Below are 21,284 nucleotides of genomic sequence, written 5' to 3' on the forward strand. Positions count from 1 at the left end.
TTATAGCCTGCGGTCTCGGTGGTCAGAACATAGCTGACCGCCAACAGGCTTAGAATGACAACACAAGGTATTGCGCATGCACACACTCTGCCGCCAGGACCCAGAAGAGTGTCCCGTTGCTAGGCAACGAGATGCCAGTGAGAGGAGAGAGGCGTCCATCTCTCGCACCTAAGAGGGGTGCAGAGGCAGCGCCTGATAGTACCCTCCCCCCTCTCTCGGGCACAGCCACAAGATCCTTCAGAAATTTTGTTAATAGAGGTGGGGCATGAAGGTCTTCTTTGATGACCCACGACCTCTCCTCAGGCCCGTAGCCCTTCCAGTGAATAAAAAATTGATGCTTCCCTCGAAGAGTACGTTCCTCCTCAAATTCTTCGCCCTGGATAGTCTTGACAAGAGGTGACAGAGAGCCATTATTGCAGAATTTATTGAGAATAAGTGGTTTTAACAGGGAAATGTGTAAAGTGTTATGTATTCGAAGGGAGACAGGTAACTGGAGCTTATAGGTTACAGGGTTGATAACATGGGTAATCTTGAAAGGACCAATATAGCGAGGTGCAAATTTCATAGTGGGGTCCTTAAGTCAGAGGTTGTGGGTGGCGAGCCACACTTTATCGCCTACCCGAAGTACTGGTAAAGTCTTCCGCTGGCGATCTAAAAATAGTTTGTAATGGTCCGTGGACTGCTTTAACTTGGATCGTACCTGGGACCACAGTTGGGAAAAATTGCAAGCCATATTCTGCGCGGCTGGTACCGAAGAGTCTGGAAGGTCAGAAAAGGTGGGTAGCATAGGATGTCTCCCAAAGATGGTAAAAAAGGAAGAATTGCCAGTGGAGTGGTTGTTATGCGTAAATTATGCCCAAGGCAAGAATTCGCACCAAGAAGATTGCTGTTCCGAACAATAGCACCTGAGACTCCAAATCCTGATTAATCCACTCATTTGACCACTTGTTTGCGGCTGGTACCTGGAGGTGAACATTAGGCTGATACCAAGATGTTTACAGAATGACCTCCAAAATCTAGAGACAAATTGTACTCCGTGGTCAGAGATGATTTCACTCGGGCAGGCATGAAGGTGGAAAATCTCTTTGATAAAAAGAAGTGCTAGTTCGTAAGCAGATGGTAGTCCATAAAGGGTACCTGAGAGCAGTCAAAGAAACACTTCTCCAGTTTACAGTATAAGTGATATCTGCGTAACCAGGAGAGAACCTCCTTTACATGCCTCCGATGGGACTAGAGGTCTTGAGAAAAGATTAAGATGTCATCCAAATAGATAACCACCGACCGATAAAGTAGATCTCTTAAAATGTCATTAACGAAGTCCTGAAAGAGTGCCGAGGCGTTTCAGAGTCCAAAGGGCATGACCAGGTATTCGTAATGCCTGTCTCTGATGTTAAACACGGTCTTCCATTTGTCCCCTTTTCGTATTCTGATGACGTTATAGGCACCTCTGAGGCCTAATTTCGTGAAAATTTGTGCCCCACGAATGCAGTCAAACAATTCTGGGATGAAAGGGAGAGGATAACGATTTTTCACTGTAATGGCATTATACAGGGAGGTGCGGAGTCTAACGCACCCCCAGTGTTCACCAGGGACCCCTGCAAGGAGGTATGGACTTGGCTGTATGAGGTGCACAGGTCACAGTTCTCTTAGATAATCACCAGTGCAGTGATGAGAGAAGAATAGTTGGACAGTCCAGATCAGAACCAATGGTAGCACAGTACAACGGAGATAACCAGGAGAGTAGTCAGAAACGGGCCAGGGGTCAAAACCTAGCCTAGCAACTGGACGCGAGATATTGTGCATGCGTGCACTGTGCTGCCAGGACCCGGAAGAGCGTCCCGCTGCTAGGCAACAGGACATGAGTGAGAGGAGAGATGTGTTTGTCTGCGGTACCTATGAGGGTCTCAATTTTGTAGCGTTTGGATGCGTTAAGTATAGATTCCCGTACCTGGTGCCAGTGGCCTGCAAAATTCTTTAGGAAGACTTCAGAGGCACTTACTGAAGCTGTTGGAAGTGGAGTGAACAAAGGTACCCTGGGGTGTATACCAAAAACAATGTGAAACGAAGTGAAAGCCAAGGATTCATGATAATGATTATTATGAGCAAATTCTGCCCAGGGATGCAGATTTAGAAGAGGATATGTACAAATGGAGAAATGTTTCTGGGTCCTGAATGACTCTTTCCATTGGCCTGTTGGATTTGGGATGATAGGCCAAAGAGAAGTTAAGTTTGACCTGTAGTGCTTGGCACAAGGATCGCCACAATCTGAACTTCTCTATCTGGGATGGTTTCTTTAGGACAACCATGCAAACGGAAGATTTCCTTTATAAATAGCTGAGCCAGTATAGGTGATGATGGGAGACCTCGGAGAGGAACGAAATGCGCCATTTTGGAGAATCGGTCAACGATGACCCAGATGGTGTTGAAATTGTCAGAATTAGGAATATCAGAAATATGTGGAAGTTGTAGGAACCCTTTAAAGGGAGTTTACCTTGGACGTCTGCACTTGTCGTATGTAGGTGTGTTTTGGAGGTAGTTGCTGCCTTTACAGGTGTTCCAGGCGTTCCGTTTCCTGTAAGTTTGGTATTTTTATGTTGGTTCTGCTGTTGCACAACTTGAGGGGTGCCTGTAGGGAGAGAGAAGTGGGAGGGCTTCTGTAGAGAGAGAGAGATGGGATATGCAGAGAATACCGATACAGACAATATACTTCTATTGCTGATGTTGCAGCAAATAATTATAGTCCTTTGCGGTTTTAATGTCACAGCTCTTTTGTTTATCTGTTTATAGCTCTAATGATATGTATATTGTGTGAATGGTTGTGAAGCAGTTTTGAGTTTATAGCATAGTGTTTTTAACTCTTTGATTATAGCTCAGATTATTTTTAAGTTATTTTAGCTTTGTGATTATAGCTCTGTGGTTAATAGCTCAGTGAATTTTTGCTCAAATGGATATAGCTCAGTGATTAGGAGCTTGTGATTTTAGGTTGTACACCTTATGTAAGTAAGGATGTGTTATGTGTCTCTGGGATATTATAGTGTGGTGTGGGTAGGTTGTTTATAGCTCAGTGTATTTTGTTATTTTGTTGTGGTGTTAGGTTGTGATGGTGTATAAGAGAAAAGCAGTGTTGAAGTGTGTATGGATGTGTTTGGTAATATAAAAGAATAAGGCTCTTGGTTTTGCTCTGATAAGAGCAATTGTGAATTCTTATATACTCCTCTTTTTGGCGGAGGCAAGGTGGACTAGGAGACCTTTTTGTCGGTGGTCAGTGGTGAAGTAGTTTCCTGTGGTGACACTTGGAACACATGTATGCATTCCAAATGCCGAACTTCCGGGTTCTTAGTGGAACGCACAGGCAATGGTGCGCTCCACTGCTGGGTTAGCCTCGGTTTTTACTCTTCCTTTTATGTTTGAAGTTTTCTTTGGTGGAGAGGGGGGTCCAGGCTTCTTTGGTGGTGTGTAGACTAAACATTATACAGGAGGCGCTTCCTTAACTGACCACCTTAATAGCGAGAATGTCTAGGTCGCAATTTAACCTGACGTGATTTTAATGCGCCAGAATGTTTATTCTGTGGAATTATTTGTAAAAGTCATTTCAACCAGGTCGGACACCTGAAAATCGCACTTCTCCTATCGCTCAAACTGCTGTCAGATTTACTACAGCAGATAATTGGTACCCAACCCATAATTAACACCCCTACCATTTAGAATAAAACCCCATCCTTCTTACCGCCAAATTCCCACCCACGTATGCCCCTCTAATCTCAGAACCGATGGCATTAAGCCCCCTAATTATTCCCATATACATATATCTCTAATCTCACATCTCACTATAATATATATATCTAGACATAAAGACTTCCCCCTCCACCTCTCCTATATCCCACTCAGTTTTACGACTGCAATGCTAAGTCGGCTGATAATAGGCTGCAGATCCACAATGATGGAACTTTCCTCTTCCACCATAGAGCATGACAGGGCATCGGCCTTGCGATTTGTGGAACCAGGTGGAAGATAACATGGATATCAATTCGAGAAAAGAATAGTGCCCACCGGGCCTGATGTGGACTCATCCCTTACCAGTTTTAAGGTAGAGCAGATTCTTGTGATCTGTGTATATCGTGACAGCATAACAAGCTCCCTCAATTAAAAGCCTCCATTCTTCGAGTGCCAACTTGATGGCAAGCAATTCTTTGTCCCCTATGGCATAATTATGTTCAGCTGGTAAAAAATTTTGGGAGAAGAACCTACAGGGATGCCATTGCTCATCATTTGTTTTTTGGGAGAGAACTGCTCCTACTCCGACAGATGAGGCATGAACTTCCAATTAGAATGGACGGGTTAAATCTGGTTGCCTGAGCATGGGAGCAGAAATAAATGCTAGTTTCAGAAGCTGAAAAGCAGTTTGGACTTCTTTAGACCATTTGGCAAGATTGGCTATTTTTCTGGTGAGGGTGGTAAGTGGTGCTACCAAAGTAAAATAACCAGAAATAAATTTTCGATAATAGCGAATTCCAATAATCTCTATACTGCCTTTAGTGTAGATGGTTGAGACCAGTTAAAAATCGCTTACATCTTCTCTGGGTCCATATGGAGACCAGTCCCCAAGATATATCCCAAGAAGGGAATGGATTCAACTTCGAAAGTGCATTTTTCCAGCTTAGAGTATAGTTTATTCTTTCTGAGACGGCTGAGAACCTCTTTAACATGTCTGTGATGGGACTGGATATCAGAGGAAAAATTGAGGATATCATACAAATATACCAAAACAGTATTAAACAGTAAGTCTCGAAAGATTATATTTAGGAAATTTTGAAACACCGCCAGGGCATTGCTCAACCCGAATGGCTAGACAAGTTACTCATAGTGTCCATCCCTGGTGTTAAAGGCGGTTTTCCATTCGTCTCCACACCTGATGCGATTCAAATTGTAGGCCTCACGGAGATCTAATTTCGTAAATATGTGGGCACCTTTGACTCTGTGAAATAACTCTGTGATGAGGGGCAGAGGATACCGGTTCTTGATGGTAATGCCGTGGAGACCACAGTAATCGTTGTAGGGACATAATCCACCGTCCTTTTTCTTTGCATAAAAGAAAAACGGCTCCTGCAGGTGAAGATGATGAATGAATGAAGCCCCTTTCCAAGTCCTCTTTTATATATTCAGACATGGTTTTTGTCTCAGGGATAGAAAGAGGATAGACTCTGCAAAGCGGTGGGGTTTTACCCGGAACAAAAATCAATGGGACAGTCCCAATCTCGATGTAGTGTTTGAGTCATAACGGGAGGGACCCAGGTAGCTGTGATTTGACAGCGGCGGATGTGGTAAGTGCAGCTATGACCCCGATGTGTGACAGATGTGTGACAGTACCCCCTCCCTTACGAGTGGCCACTGGATTTAGATTGGGGCATAGCTGGAAACTTGAGGTGAAATTTTTTGATGAGAGATGGAGCGTGAACAACAGACACTTTAATCCAGGTACTCTCTTCTGGACCATAAGACCCCGATGTGTACAGTTAGATATTGCAACTTTACTATACTTGAACAAGACATACTACTGTGGATCTGTAACAACTTAATATATGATAATACTGAATATAATTACTTACATTGAGCGATAACATATACAATATCATAGTGAATGCAATAATAATTCTTTATTAGAACGCTATATTAAAACTAAATAGATAGAACTTTCAAGAACCTGAATTTCATGGACTGATTACTTTGAGGCACCAACTGAATACTTTATGACTCATGCCTTACTATAATACAAGCCCTACAAACAGCGATTATCAGAATCTGGGGGTAAATGTATGAAGCTCCGATTTCTGCAAGTCGCTGGAAATTGGCGATTTTGCAGAGGAAATTTAAAGAGGCAATGGCTTGTAAAAGCAAACTTGCCTTTACAAGCCATCACCGATTTAAATTTCCCCTGCAAAGTCGCCGATTTCCAGCGATTTGCAGAAAACGGAGCTTCACACATTTACCTCCCTGGTGTAAGTTTATAAAAATTTCTAACTAAACAAAAGTTTCATTATATTTGAATAGTTATCGTTAGACTTTTATAAAATGTTTGCATACTGACCCACTCATTGTTTGATCTCCAGCTTCTCCTCAAATTGCCTTATAGTTGTCTTCCCCCAAACTGCTTACTTGTCACGGGCACTAGGAGTCTTTGCCCAGGATATCACCAGATGATGGACTTACCAGAGTAATATAGCTGGTACTATGGTCCTCTGGTAGCAGGGTGACAACGGAACAGGAGAATCAGCAGATGGTGAGAGAATGCTCAAGGAAAGTCTATGACTAGCAGCAACTGGTAATGAGTAGATGTATGTACACGAGGAACCAGATGGACAAGTAAACGTGAGGAGAGTCAGTGGTCTGCGTATAGCAAGTTGTACCACTGCTATAGTGAGGAGGAATGTCCAGGAGTAGCGAGGAGGTAGTGAGAGTCAGCGGTCTGCGTCAGCAAGTTGTACCACTGCTATATATATGTGAGGAGGGGCACGAGGAGATGAATGTAAAGCAGAGGATACACGGGGCACACAGAACTTGATCCCACGATGATATCCACAATACAATAATAACTGACAAGCGCTGCTTGAAGTATACAAAGTCACTATAGCGATCCAGGTAATAGGAAACAAAGTCAATGGTAACAATAACTTCAGTGGATAGGAGACTCCGGAGAAGAACACAACACAGTCCAGACGGATATGCAATACAAAAGCAAAGTCAATGGAAAGTATGCATACCGCGGTTCAGGAGAGCAGGCTGTCAGAGAGACGTGCAGGGATACCTGAACGGCTGAAGGAGAGACCACTGGAGGATGGAAGCGGTAATCAGGTTGGTGCAGCGCACGGCAGGTAATCCAGTATCAACGAAGCAATACTCAGGAAGCAGTAGTAAGTAAAACTGGAAACATGATGAACACGGGAGAGTTGAGGCTGTCTGGTATCCGGCAGTAGTAGCGGAGGCAGCGGAGAGAAGACACGCTGAACACGGGAGAGTAGAGGCGGTCTGGAATCCGGTAGTAGTAGCGAAGGCAGCGGAGAGGAGACACGCTGAACATAGAAGAGTAGAGACGGTCTGGAATCCGGCAGCAGTAGCAGATAGGAATCAGTGGAGAGCTGACACGATAAACACAGGAGAGTTGAGACGGTCTGGAACCCTGCAGTAGTAACGGAGGCAGCGGAGAGCAGATACGCTGAACACAGGAGAGTTGAGACGAACTGGAGTCCGGTAGTAGTAGCAGATAGGAATCAGCTGAGTGCAGGCACGATGAACACAGGAGAGTTGAAGTGGTCTGGAAACCACAATAGCAGTAAACAGGAATCAGCTGGAGCTGAATACACGAGGAAACACAGGAACACCTTCAGAGGCTCATGGGGAATGAGACTCCAAGATCAGGCAACCAGGTAATGATCACAGGTGGTTTAAATAGGGAGGGTTGCCTGATCATCCAATCAATTAAAAGCAACAGGTACTGAAGGTTTAATAAGGGCTGCACATGCACAGACCATCAGGATGGCGGACGGCCACGGTTCCTGAACACAGGAGAAATGGCACTCACAGTCCGGTGAGTGACAGTACCCGCCTTTTAAAGGTGGGCACAGAACACCTGGAACCGGGTTTGTCCGGAAACTTGGAATAAAACTTCTTAAGAAGAGCTGGAGCGTTGAGATCTTCTGCTTTAATCCATGACCGTTCTTCAGGACCAAAGCCCTTCAAATGAACGAGGAAACGAAGAACTCCTCGCGAAATTTTTGCATCCAATAAGTGAGTAATCTCAAAGTCCTCCTCTTGATGAACTTGAACTGGCCGAGGTGCTGAAGGAGGGAGCGAGAAACGGTTGATGATAAGAGGTTTGAGCAAAGAAACATGGAAGGCATTGGAAATACAAAGGTTCTTAGGTAGTAGAAGTTTGAAACACTGGATTTATCACTTGAATGATCCTATACGGACCAATAAAACGAGGAGCGAACTTCATAGATGGGACCTTCGAACGAATATTTTTGGTTGATAACCAAACACGATCTCCGATTTTAAGTGGTGGAATAGCCCGTCTCTTTTTATCTGCAAAAGAGTTATATCTGGCAGATGTCTTCTTTAAACAGGTTTTGACCTGAGACCAAATATTTTTGAAGGTCTGACAAACAGTCTCTACAGCAGGAACTTGGGTGGGAGGGAGGGCACGAAATTCCGGAAAAGACGGATGGTGACCGTAAACCACAAAGAATTTAGTTTTAGAAGATGATTCATGATACATGTTGTTATGAGCGAATTCAGCCCATGGAAGCAAGTCTACCCAGTTGTCTTGGTTGGCTGAAGAGAACATCCTTATAAAAGTCTCAAGATCTTGATTGACCCTTTCGGTTTGTCCGTTTGATAGAGGATGGTAGGAGGATGAGAGTGATAATCGGATACCCAAGGTCTTACAGAGGGCCCACCAGAATCTGGAAACTAATTGTACTCCTCTATCTGAAACAATCTCGGAAGGACATCCATGAATACGGAAGATTTCTTTGATGAAATAATCAGCCAGAGTAGATGAAGAAGGTAAACCGGTCAAAGGAACGAAATGTGCCATCTTCGAAAATCTGTCCACCACTACCCAAATAGTATTGCAGTTTTTACTAGGAGGAAGATCAGTAACAAAGTCCATACTAATATGGGTCCACGGCTTGGAAGGAATGGGTAGTGGTTGAAGCAAACCCGCTGGAGTTCTGCGGGGAGTCTTAAACTGGGAACACAATTCACAAGCAGCCACAAAATCTTTGACATCTCTCCTCATAGAAGGCCACCAGTAACTTCGAGAAAGAATTTCAAAAGTCTGCGTTCACCAGAATGTCCAGAAAAACGAGAAGAGTGAAACTACGAAAGGATTTTCTTCCTAAGAGCAGGAGGCACGAGGGTTCTCCCAAATGGTAGCACCTTAGTGGAAGAAGCAGCCAGAGAAACACATTTGGGGTCTAATATAGAGTGGTTGGGACCATCTTCAACGTCTGAGGACGTCACAAAAGCTCGAGATAGTGCGTCTGCTTTTTTATTTTTTGCAGCTGGTTTGAAGGTTATGATTAGTTCAAAACGAGAAAAGAAAAGAGACCATCTTGTTTGACGAGGATTTAAACATTGAGCAGACTGTAAATATGACAAATTTTTATGATCAGTAAAAATTGTCACAGGATGATGAGCTCCTTCCAACAAATATCTCCATTCCTCTAATGCTACTTTTATAGCCAGCAACTCCTTGTCCCCGATGGTATAATTCTTCTCCGCAGGCAGAAGACCCGAGAGTAAAAGGCACAAGGATGGAATTTTTGTTGCTCTGATCTTTGGGAGAGAATGGCTCCTAAACCAACATTAGAGGCATCTACCTCTAGGAAGAAGGGAAGCGTCACATCAGGCTGTCAAAGAACAGGAGCAGAGAAGAAGGACTCTTTGAGAAACTGGAAGGCTTGAAGAGCCTCAGAGGACCATTGTTTAGTATTGGCCCCTTTACGAGTTAGGGCCACAATAGGAGATGCAATCGAGGAAAAATCTTGAATGAAGCGTCTATAGTAATTGGCAAAACCTAAAAACCGCTGAATTGCACGAAGAGTAGTTGGCTGAGGCCAATGTAATACAGCATTCACCTTTTCTGGATCCATCTGAAGACCAACTCCGGAGACAATATATCCCAGAAATGGAATCTGGGGCAACTCGAATGAACATTTTTCTAACTTGCAGAATAATGAATTTTTCCGGAGTCTAGAAAGGACCTCTGCCACATGTTGATGATGAGAAGGCAGGTCCTGCGAAAAGATCAATATGTCGTCCAGATAGACGACGACACAAACATATAACAAGTCCCGGAAGATCTCATTAATGAAACCCTGGAAAACAGCGGGGGCATTACATAACCCGAAGGGCATTACTAAATATTCATAATGCCCGTCTCTGGTGTTGAAAGCTGTCTTCCATTCGTCACCGGACCTGATTCGAATTAAATTGTAAGCACCACGAAGATCCAACTTGGTAAAGAACCGGGCTCCCTTGATACGATCAAATAACTCAGTAATTAATGGAATGGGATACCGATTTTTGATAGTTATGGCGTTAAGTCCACGGAAATCTATGCAAGGACGTAATGACCCATCCTTCTTTTTTACGAAGAAAAACCCTGCTCCAGCGGGAGAGGTAGAAGGTCGAATAAATCCTCGCTGGAGATTCTCTTTGATGTACTCAGATGTAGCTTGAGTTTCAGGTAACGAAAGTGGATACACACGACCCCTGGGAGGAGTCTTGCCAGGTTGAAGATCAATCGGACAGTCCCACGAACGATGAGGAGGAAGACATTCAGACTGAATTTTATCAAATACATCGGCAAAAGAAGCATACTGAGGAGGAAGTCCCGGTGAACAAGGTGAAATGGAGGATTGCTGTATTTTGGGAGGAACAACTTGAGAGAGGCAACGATGATGACATTCAGGCCCCCAAGACGTAACTTGAGGAGTGTGCCAGTCAATCTGGGGAGAGTGACGTTGAAGCCATGGAAGGCCTAATACAATCGGACTGGTAGTAACAGGAAGAATTAAAAATGAAATTTCTTCCTGGTGTAATACACCAATTTGAAGGGTTACTGGAGACGTACTCTGGGTGATGAGACCATTAATAATGCGTGATCCATCGATAGCAGTCACAGTAATAGGTATTTTCAAAGTAATCACTGGTAGGGACCATTGATTCACGAGGGATTTAGAAATACAATTTCCTGCAGCTCCAGAGTCAATAAGTGCTTGGGACTTAAAGGATTTGGTAGCAAAGGAAACCGTAACATCAAAAGCACAAACTTTTAATTTCGTAGAACATGGAGAGGACTCCAGGGACCCTAACTTCACCTCTCCAGAACTGGTTAGGGCCTGGCATTTCCCGATTTTTTTAGGGCATGAATTGAGCATATGAGTAGAATCAGCACAATAGATACACAGTCTATTTTTTACTCTTCGGTCCCTCTCCTCTGAAGTTAATTTGGAGCGACCTATCTCCATGGGTATCACCGGAGATGAAACTGGGCGAACTTGAGGACTTGAGCGAAAAGGTGCTTTAAATGAAGTTGTTTTTTCAGACTCTCTTTCACGAAATCTCATGTCTACACGGTGGCAAAGAGAAATCAAATCTTCTAGAGAAGTAGGTAATTCTTGAGTAGTCAGTGCATCTTTAATTTTATCAGAAAGCCCCTGCCAGAAGGCGGCAATTAACGCTTCAGTGTTCCACTGAAGTTCAGAGGCTAATATCCGAAATTGAATGACGTACTGGCCTACAGTACGAGAACCCTGACGTAGACGGAAGATGCTGGATGCAGCGGAAATAACACGACCAGGTTCATCAAATACACTTTGAAACGTGGAAATAAATTTGGCACTATCTTGTAATAATGGATCATTTCTTTCCCACAGAGGGGAAGCCCATGCGAGAGCTTGTCCGGAAAACAAGGAAATGAGATAGGCCACTCTGGAACGATGAGTAGAGAAATTGTGAGGTTGAAGCTCAAAATGAACTGAGCATTGATTTAGAAAACTCCTGCATGTTTTGGGGACTCCATCATATTTTGAAGGAGTAGGCAGGTGTAGCGTGGAAGCAGTAGACACCTGGTATGGCACTGGGGAAATGGAGGAAGGCACAGGAGCATCAACAGTAGCTGTGATATTTTGCACAGACGTTCTTTGGGAGGCTAACGCCTGGCAACATTGCAGCAATTGTTGTTGGTGAACATACTGTTGTTCAATACGGATAACCAGATACTGCAGCATCTCTTTAGCTGTAGGTTCCGCACCTGGGTCTGTCATGGCCTGATCTTACTGTCACGGGCACTAGGAGTCTTTGCCCAGGATATCACCAGATGATGGACTTACCAGAGTAATATAGCTGGTACTATGGTTCTCTGGTATCAGGGTGACAACGGAACAGGAGAATCAGCAGATGGTGAGAGAATGCTCAAGGAAAGTCTATGACTAGCAGCAACTGGTAATGAGTAGATGTATGTACACGAGGAACCAGATGGACAAGTAAACGTGAGAAGAGTCAGTGGTCTGCGTATAGCAAGTTGTACCACTGCTAAAGTGAGGAGGAATGTCCAGGAGTAGCGAGGAGGTAGTGAGAGTCAGCGGTCTGCGTCAGCAAGTTGTACCACTGCTATATATATGTGAGGAGGGGCATGAGGAGATGAATGTAAAGCAGAGGATACACGGGGCACACAGAACTTGATCCCACGATGATATCCACAATACAATAATAACTGACAAGCGCTGCTTGAAGTATACAAAGTCACTATAGCGATCCAGGTAATAGGAAACAAAGTCAATGGTAACAATAGCTTCAGTGGATAGGAGACTCCGGAGAAGAACACAACACAGTCCAGACGGATATGCAATACAAAAGCAAAGTCAATGGAAAGTATGCATACCGCGGTTCAGGAGAGCAGGCTGTCAGAGAGACGTGCAGGGATACCTGAACGGCTGAAGGCCGGCAGGAGGAGAGACCACTGGAGGATGGAAGCGGTAATCAGGTTGGTGCAGCGCACGGCAGGTAATCCAGTATTAACGAAGCAATACTCAGGAAGCAGTAGTAAGTAAAACTGGAAACATGATGAACACGGGAGAGTTGAGGCTGTCTGGTATCCGGCAGTAGTAGCGGAGGCAGCGGAGAGAAGACACACTGAACACGGGAGAGTAGAGGCGGTCTGGAATCCGGTAGTAGTAGCGAAGGCAGCGGAGAGGAGACACGCTGAACATAGAAGAGTAGAGACGGTCTGGAATCCGGCAGCAGTAGCAGATAGGAATCAGTGGAGAGCTGACACGATAAACACAGGAGAGTTGAGACGGTCTGGAACCCTGCAGTAGTAACGGAGGCAGCGGAGAGCAGACACGCTGAACACAGGAGAGTTGAGACGAACTGGAGTCCGGTAGTAGTAGCAGATAGGAATCAGCTGAGTGCAGGCACGATGAACACAGGAGAGTTGAAGTGGTCTTGAAACCACAATAGCAGTAAACAGGAATCAGCTGGAGCTGAATACACGAGGAAACACAGGAACACCTTCAGAGGCTCATGTGGAATGAGACTCCAAGATCAGGCAACCAGGTAATGATCACAGGTGGTTTAAATAGGGAGGGTTGTCTGATCATCCAATCAATTAAAAGCAACAGGTACTGAAGGTTTAATAAGGGCTGCACATGCGCAGACCCTCAGGATGGCGGACGGCCACGGTTCCTGAACACAGGAGAAATGGCACTCACAGTCCGGTGAGTGACATTACTCTTGTTACTGTTATTGTTTTATCTTTCTCTAAAAGAAACAGAGAGAGAGAGAGAGAGAGAGAGAGAGAGAGGAAAAGATATATCATGTAACAATTATATTTGTTAGATCCTTTACTTTAATTGGTCAAATAATACAATAGTGATAATGCAAGCAGAACAACTAATGAGATCAACATATTAGGAGTCATTGTGGTTACAGTGTAAAATAATAAACTATAGAACATTTATAGAGATTTGATTCAACTTTAACAACCATGGGGGCCTTACACAACAGACATAAGAGTGGACAGGTTGGAGTGGGAGGAAAAGGGGTGGTGATCAAGGGTATCCAGCCATATAACTTAAGGTAGATGGGTGGAGATGGCAATCCCTCTATGGGAAGAGGAGTCCAGTCATACGTTGAGTGGGGAAATGTATTCTCATGCCAATCTAATTACAGTTGACTCTCTCTGAATAACCATGGGGTCTGGGCCTGCCCAAATTCATGTCCCCTGCCTTGAAGATATGTTATTTTTTTCATGGCTGCAACATGCCAGATGTATGAGGGCAGGAGGATATTATTCGCTTCCTGGCAAGTACACACTTTGCGGCTGCTGGTATATGAGAGACCAATTTTTTGGATTGTTTAATCAGGTTTCTTTGGGCGTGGGGCTAGCATAGGAGAAAAATCCATGGGTCCTTCTGTATTGGTTATTCCAGCATACAGTCCAAGAAGCTATGGTCCATATCCAAGCAGGGGGGGGCAATTGTCAGGTATGTCCACCATACATTTGACTTAGTTCCTCTGTGACCACAATTCCACCAGCATCTGGGTTTAGCAGAAGATGACATACTTTTCAGTCTATATGGTGTATAATACCATCTGTAATCGAGTTTATAGAGGTCTCCTTTTTTAAGTAGAGACAGCATTTTTGGCATTTTCCTCGCTCATGTCCTCCCATGCTTCCTCATCTGGTTGGAGGCCCATCTCATTTCTTTTTACCATTCCAGTTCATGCCAGCTCTGAATAGGGACAAGTACATCCACAAACTGACCATAAAGTTGGGCGATTATGGTCTTGCATAAAGGGTGGCTGTAGCATAATGTTCCAAAAGTGGTAAGAGAACCTCAGTGTTTGATCTAAGTGAGGGATTAGTGTCGAGGTTAAATGAATTCAAAGGGTCTAAGGGTTTGTGAAGGAATCTCAGGTGGAGGACCTCCAGGTGAAGTCATTGACCCTGTTTGACAAAGTCAGCTGAGAATCTGAAACCAGCATGGATCAAGCTGGAGAAACTGGCATGTGAACATACTGAAGGGAAGGCTTGGTTGTCCTAGTTGGGGTCGTGGAGGAATGGAAAGTAGTAACTTTGCATTTGAGTGCATAATGTTCCCATTTTTTAGATTTATCTGTTGGGGGTATAGAGATGAAAGTGCGGATCTGTGAAATTTGTGTAGTTACGATAAGCTGTGTATTTCCTGGAAGGAAAGCTTCTAGCTGTCATTTTGTAGAATGTATAAAATATAGGATAACTAGAATCTGATTGGTTGCTATAGGCAACATCTTCACATTTTCAAACCCACAGTTTAGTAAATATACCCGAGGTTTTATTGGGAATGTATATTAGCAGTTTATGACTTCTGAATGCCTAAAAAATGCAACTTTAAATCAAAACTGTTTTTAAATGAGTGGCATAAAATATTAACATTTTGTGCTAAATACAATGATAATGGAAATATATGTGAATAAATATTTAGTTTATTATAACCAAATGAATATAACATTATATGATGTTAACTATTTTGACTTCACATGCAAAAAACATATTACAGTCATACTAAATATTTTATATTATTTTCTCTGCTTTTTACTTTATAGGTGAGATAAGAGTTGCTTTTGTATTGTACAATAACCTGGGGCGCTACCTGTCCACGGAAAATGCTAGCATAAAATTAGGAATTGAGGCTTTGACGACAAATCATACAATTGTTGTCAACTCTCCTGTCATTACCGCAGCAGTTTATAAAGAATCAAGTAGCAAGGTGTACTTAACGGAACCGGTGATGTTTACTGTTAAACATATTGAGGTGAGTTTAAAATTTTTACATTGTGTAATAACAGAAATAATTTAATGTAATCTTATTTGATGTACCTTATAAAATGTCTGCATTTCTAACATTATTAATAAGAGCTTCTCTTTATTTAAAATGGGATGCAACATAAGTAGTCACTAAGTGTATGTGTGTTTGTGTGTGCATGTGTATGAACTTCTATGCTTGTGTGGATTTTGACTTGTTCACGCACCAACAATGTGGGGACCTTAGTCGAAGTGGGGACACAAACTGAGGTCCAAGATAACTGACTCTGCTAGTGAATGCAGGACACCATACTAACATACCCGGCATCAAAATCTGGCATGTCCTGATCAGTTACTTTTGTCAGACAAGAAGTGTGTGTTTATGCCATGAAGGGGAATGCATGTGCACTCCACTACTGATTGTCAGTTGAACTGCAAACTCATACACATATTCACATCATAGAACCGCCATGGTTCTCTGTGCTCCTGAAGATAATGGATGCCGTATTTTCCCCTTCCCTCCTTTTACACATAATGGGGGGGAGAAAGAGAGAGAGAGAGAGAGTGAGAGAGAGAGACTATCACAGACTTCTCCTGCCGACATGAAGGTAGGAACAGTGGGATATGACACAGCACTGAAGTCTGAATATGAATATTCTCAATGGCGTTGGTGGTGGCTCCAATTGTAGCCTGGAGAGCATGAGATGAGTATGTTCATGACCCTTCAGAGAAAAGTGGTTCAGACCAGCAACAACATTAGTGAAGCAGAACAAAATAAAAAAAAGCACAGAGACTTGTTATACACACAATTCTCTTCATGATGGCAGCGCTGTTTTAAACACTGAGGGCCAGAAATCTCACACTTTCCAAAAAAGTGATGGATCCAGAGCATATAGCAAAAATCAGTACTGCTTACACTGTGACAAAACTGTCTCAAAGATAGTTTGGCATATTGAGCATGTTCACCAAAGGAATGCAATTTATTCATCTTCAGAATACAAGCAACTTTACACACTGAGGTAATAAGGGCATGACGAGCTTCCATGCAAAGAACCAGAAAAAGACATGGTTCCTGAAGGTTTCCTGTCTTGTGCTGCTTGCCAAGGCTTGTTTGCAAGAAAACACCTGTGGTGACACATGAAGACATGTAAGCTAAACCAAAAGGGTGACAAACCCAAACCTGTCAAAAGCAGAATTCAGTCGCTGTGTGCCTTTGCTCAGCCTGTTTTACCTCACATTAACTGTGGCTTCTGGAGGCTTTTGAATGGCATAACCCAATACATTTTATTCACAATTAAAAATGACAGATGCATCATGCAGATGGGGCAACAGCTCTACAACCAGGTCGAATCAGATGTCGGCAAACATCCATCAGAAACTTTGAGAAATGGGAAGGCTACTGTTGCCATTCCATTAAACGTTCTGCATGTAGCAAATGCTGTGAAGCTGGTAGCTTGTTACAACAGTGAAACCGGTATAGTAAAGACTCCCTATCTGGCACTGAAGGTCGGCCATGGCTTTCAAAAGATTTCAAGCATTGTGGAATGCTGAGCAATGATGGGGAGCTGAAATGATATAGTGGAAAATGTACTCAACTTCAGGAAGACTCTCAGTTTTTAACTTTCACTGAACATGTGAAAAATATGCACTTGTATTTTGATGAGAAACAGCAGACGTACCATAGCAATTTATCCTCTGAGTCTTCGCTTAAAAACTGCGCACTGCTTGCAAAAGTCATATTCGCAGGGGTGACCTTAGTCAATCGAAGAAGGGAAGAGGATGTTTCCAAGATGCTGTTAACTACCTCTTCTTCAAGAGATACTTGAATCGGAGATTGAAGATATGGATCTACACGAAGATTTTGCCCTAGAGCTTTCCAAGTTTGAGAAAAAGGTTTGCTGGCATTTCACAAGAATTGAAATCCAGCAAAAATGTGGTAGGAAAGTTCCTACTAACACCAGCAATGCAAAGTACACTGGGACTTCTTTCAGAGAAGCCTGAAGAATGTTGGGTGGCCACTGAAAATGCCTGCATGTTTGCAAGACCAGCTGCATTGTCAAATTTCAGAGGCTCTGATTGCACACGCCTTTTTGCTCAGGAAAGTGGAACTAAAAACCCTCAAACTCTGTCTTCCACGAAGCTTCAAAAGCATATTGCTACTCTTTCAAAAGTTCTCAACATAAGCAACACAGGATTGGATCAATTGGCAGATTTCCTCGTGCACATCACGGTGCAATGGCACTTGGTTTTGTTACGCAAAGCATGTTGCTGTCTCTGTTTTCCACAGATTCTTAGTGGACAACTCTGCTTGCTTTCAGATTAAAAAGAGGTGAGCAAATAAACATTGGACAGAGATGAGATTCAAGTTGTGGAGAAGCACACTTAGAGATTGAAACTGGTTAAATTGTGAAATTATACATAAAGAACTTAATAACAACTGTAAAGAGAAATATAAATTAGTTCAAACGATACACAGTGATTGACCATGACTATTAACTGATCGACTAGGCATTGGCTAAATGTCAGTGAATGTGGGTGCACGGATGTTCTCAGATGGTCAGAATACATGAAACTTTCCCCAGAAGGTGGTTTTTAATATTTGTGATCAGATCTAAAACTCCAATATGTGTGCATATTGAAAACCTCTGGCCCTTGCAACTGAAGGGCAACTCCAATTATGTTTATTTTAAGCAGCTATCCCACTGTCACGGGCACTAGGAGTCTGCCCAGGATCTCACCAGATGATGGACTTACCAGAGTAATATAGCTGGTACTATGGTTCTCTGGTAGCAGGGTGACAACGGAACAGGAGAATCAGCAGATGGTGAGAGAATGCTCAAGGAAAGTCTATGACTAGCAGCAACTGGCAATGAGTAGATGTATGTACACGAGGAAACAGATGGACAAGTAAACGTGAGGAGAGTCAGTGGTCTGCGTATAGCAAGTTGTACCACTGCTATAGTGAGGAGGAATGTCCAGGAGTAGCGAGGAGGTAGTGAGAGTCAGTGGTCTGCGTATAGCAAGTTGTACCGCTGTCTATAGTGAAGGAATGGATTCCAGGTGCAAGTAGGTAACAAGGAAGTCAGTGGTCTGCGTATAGCAAGTTGTACCACTGCTTATGTGAGAGGATACTTGAAACTGGTGTCACAGGGAAACAGGAGTCAGTGGTCTGCATCAGCAAGTTGTACCACTGCTATATATATGTGAGGAGGGGCACGAGGAGATGAATGTAAAGCAGAGGATGCACGGGGCACACAGAACTTGATCCCACGATGATATCCACAATACAATAATAACTGACAAGCGCTGCTTGAAGTATACAAAGTCACTATAGCGATCCAGGTAATAGGAAACAAAGTCAATGGTAACAATAGCTTCAGTGGATCGGAGACTCCGGAGAAGAGACAACACAGTCCAGACGGATATGCAATACAAAAGCAAAGTCAATGGAAAGTATGCATACCGCGGTTCAGGAGAGCAGGCTGTCAGAGAGACGTGCAGGGATACCTGAACGGCTGAAGGCCGGCAGGAGGAGAGACCACTGGAGGATGGAAGCGGTAATCAGGTTGGTGCAGCGCACGGCAGGTAATCCAGTATCAAAGAAGCAATACTCAGGAAGCAGTAGTAAGTAAAACTGGAAACATGATGAACACGGGAGAGTTGAGGCTGTCTGGTATCCGGCAGTAGTAGCGGAGGCAGCGGAGAGAAGACACGCTGAACACGGGAGAGTAGAGGCGGTCTGGAATCCGGTAGTAGTAGCGAAGGCAGCGGAGAGGAGACACGCTGAACATAGAAGAGTAGAGACGGTCTGGAATCCGGCAGCAGTAGCAGATAGGAATCAGTGGAGAGCTGACACGATAAACACAGGAGAGTTGAGACGGTCTGGAACCCTGCAGTGGTAACAGAGGGAGCGGAGAGCAGACACGCTGAACACAGGAGAGTTGAGACGAACTTGAGTCCGGTAGTAGTAGCAGATAGGAATCAGCTGAGTGCAGGCACGATGAACACAGGAGAGTTGAAGTGGTCTGGAAACCACAATAGCAGTAAACAGGAATCAGCTGGAGCTGAATACACGAGGAAACACAGGAACACCTTCAGAGGCTCATGGGGAATGAAACTCCAAGATCAGGCAACCAGGTAATGATCACAGGTGGTTTAAATAGGGAGGGTTGCCTGATCATCCAATCAATTAAAAGCAACAGGTACTGAAGGTTTAATAAGGGCTGCACATGCGCAGACCCTCAGGATGGCGGACGGCCACGGTTCCTGAACACAGGAGAAATGGCACTCACAGTCCGGTGAGTGACACCCACAAGATGTTGGTTTTTTTTTATAAAATCACTGTGCCAGGCTATGAGAAGCAGCTTGGTTAACATCCTTATTCCCTTATTTCTTTCTTCAAAATTCCACAGTGTTATGTGTCTACCATGGCAACCACAGTAACATTACAAATGATTGAGTGAGCAGAGAGGCTTTTGAAAACCCCCTATGAGCTATGTTTTCACTGTAACATACGCTCCTTCTCCTCCTTCTTTTACCATCACACGACTTGTTGAGATCTGTGAGTCTGTGTCTGTGTAGCAGACTGACTGTTGCATCTGGCAACAATACTTGTTTTTCTTTCACTGAAGATTTTGAAAAAGAGATAATGTTTTGTTGGAGAATAGCTAAGAAAAATTATGAGCATGATGAGAAAAAAAACTTATATGTGGGATTGCTGCTTTAAAATCATGCTTTAAACACCACTAGGGTAAAAAAGGTTCTTACCTATTTATACATATGGCTCCTCAGAAGTCAATTAGTATCAGCCACAAAGTGCAAAAGTAGGTGCAATGAATGTTGTCACAAACAGCTGTATGTGATAAGTGATCCAAATTGTATATATGGTATTGTATACATAATATTTATAAACCCAGATAATATTATAATTAAATGTATTTTTTTACAGCAGTCCGAGGACTATTTCAACCCTAACTGTTCATTCTGGAGTTATTCAAAAACCAACTTGTCGGGTTATTGGTCAACGCAAGGCTGTAGACTAATGACAACTAACAAAACACATACAAAGTGTTCTTGTAATCACTTAACCAACTTTGCAGTGCTCATGGCTCATGTTGCTATTAAGGTAAGTTATCGTTTCTGCTGGGGAGGTGTCTCTATCATACAGAGTACACAGATATATCCGACTACACCAGCAACATAACTTAAGCTTTGGGCATAGTCTACTGTTTTGTAAATACTCACCATGAGTGTTTGTTATTTTGCATATATATAACTTATAACATATTTAACAAACACTGAGAGTTGTATCTGGAAAAAAGTTGCTGTGTAGTAGTAATAAATTGCAGGGATTTTTCCATGGACATAACCTCCACAGACACATTCTAAATTGATATAAATATGCTGCAGATTGATAGCAGTTGATAATCATAGCACATCCTAATGTATGTACAGTCCTGTTAGTAAAATACACTTGGTATATTCGAAGTACATTTGTCTTTCATTTTCAGCACTTACCATTCTGCTTACCTTAACTTCTTTACTATATGTGGCAGTTTACTGCTAGATATATATCAGACCAAGCAGCGACAGTGATTATACTTCTATCATTGCTACAGGATTAACATTTGTATTAAGCATAACACATTAGCCATATAAAACATTTGCTTATTCATTATATTACTTACTGAAAAATATTTGTAAACATTGCTATTTGACAAATGTAACAAATGTAACAAAGTACACTTTTTACTAAGTTCCTTTCAATCAGGAACAATCACAGTATCATGGTACACAACAGATACAACTTACCCTTCAAAGAATCAAGATCAAGGGGTATATTTACTTGAAAAAGTGGAGATGTTACCTATAACAACCAATCGGATTCTAGCTGTCATTTTGCAGAATGTACTAAATAAATGACAACTAGAAT

General features: G+C 43.0%; 1 protein-coding gene across 9 annotated transcripts in view; it reads left to right on the forward strand.

The window, feature by feature from the left end:
• Window positions 1-21,284, forward strand: part of ADGRL3 (adhesion G protein-coupled receptor L3) — a 958,921-nt gene that overhangs the window by 549,967 nt on the left and 387,670 nt on the right. For 7 of the 9 annotated variants that reach the window (XM_075204791.1, XM_075204783.1, XM_075204785.1 and 4 more), the window contains 2 exons: window positions 15,154-15,362; window positions 20,301-20,477. In XM_075204791.1, the coding sequence (XP_075060892.1) occupies window positions 15,154-15,362; window positions 20,301-20,477 (386 nt within the window). The remainder of the gene's footprint in view (window positions 1-15,153; window positions 15,363-20,300; window positions 20,478-21,284) is intronic. The other 2 variants (XM_075204784.1, XM_075204790.1) reach the window with 1 other exon arrangement.

Source organism: Mixophyes fleayi, chromosome 1, assembly GCF_038048845.1.
Source record: "Mixophyes fleayi isolate aMixFle1 chromosome 1, aMixFle1.hap1, whole genome shotgun sequence".
NCBI classification, from domain to species: domain Eukaryota; kingdom Metazoa; phylum Chordata; class Amphibia; order Anura; family Limnodynastidae; genus Mixophyes; species Mixophyes fleayi.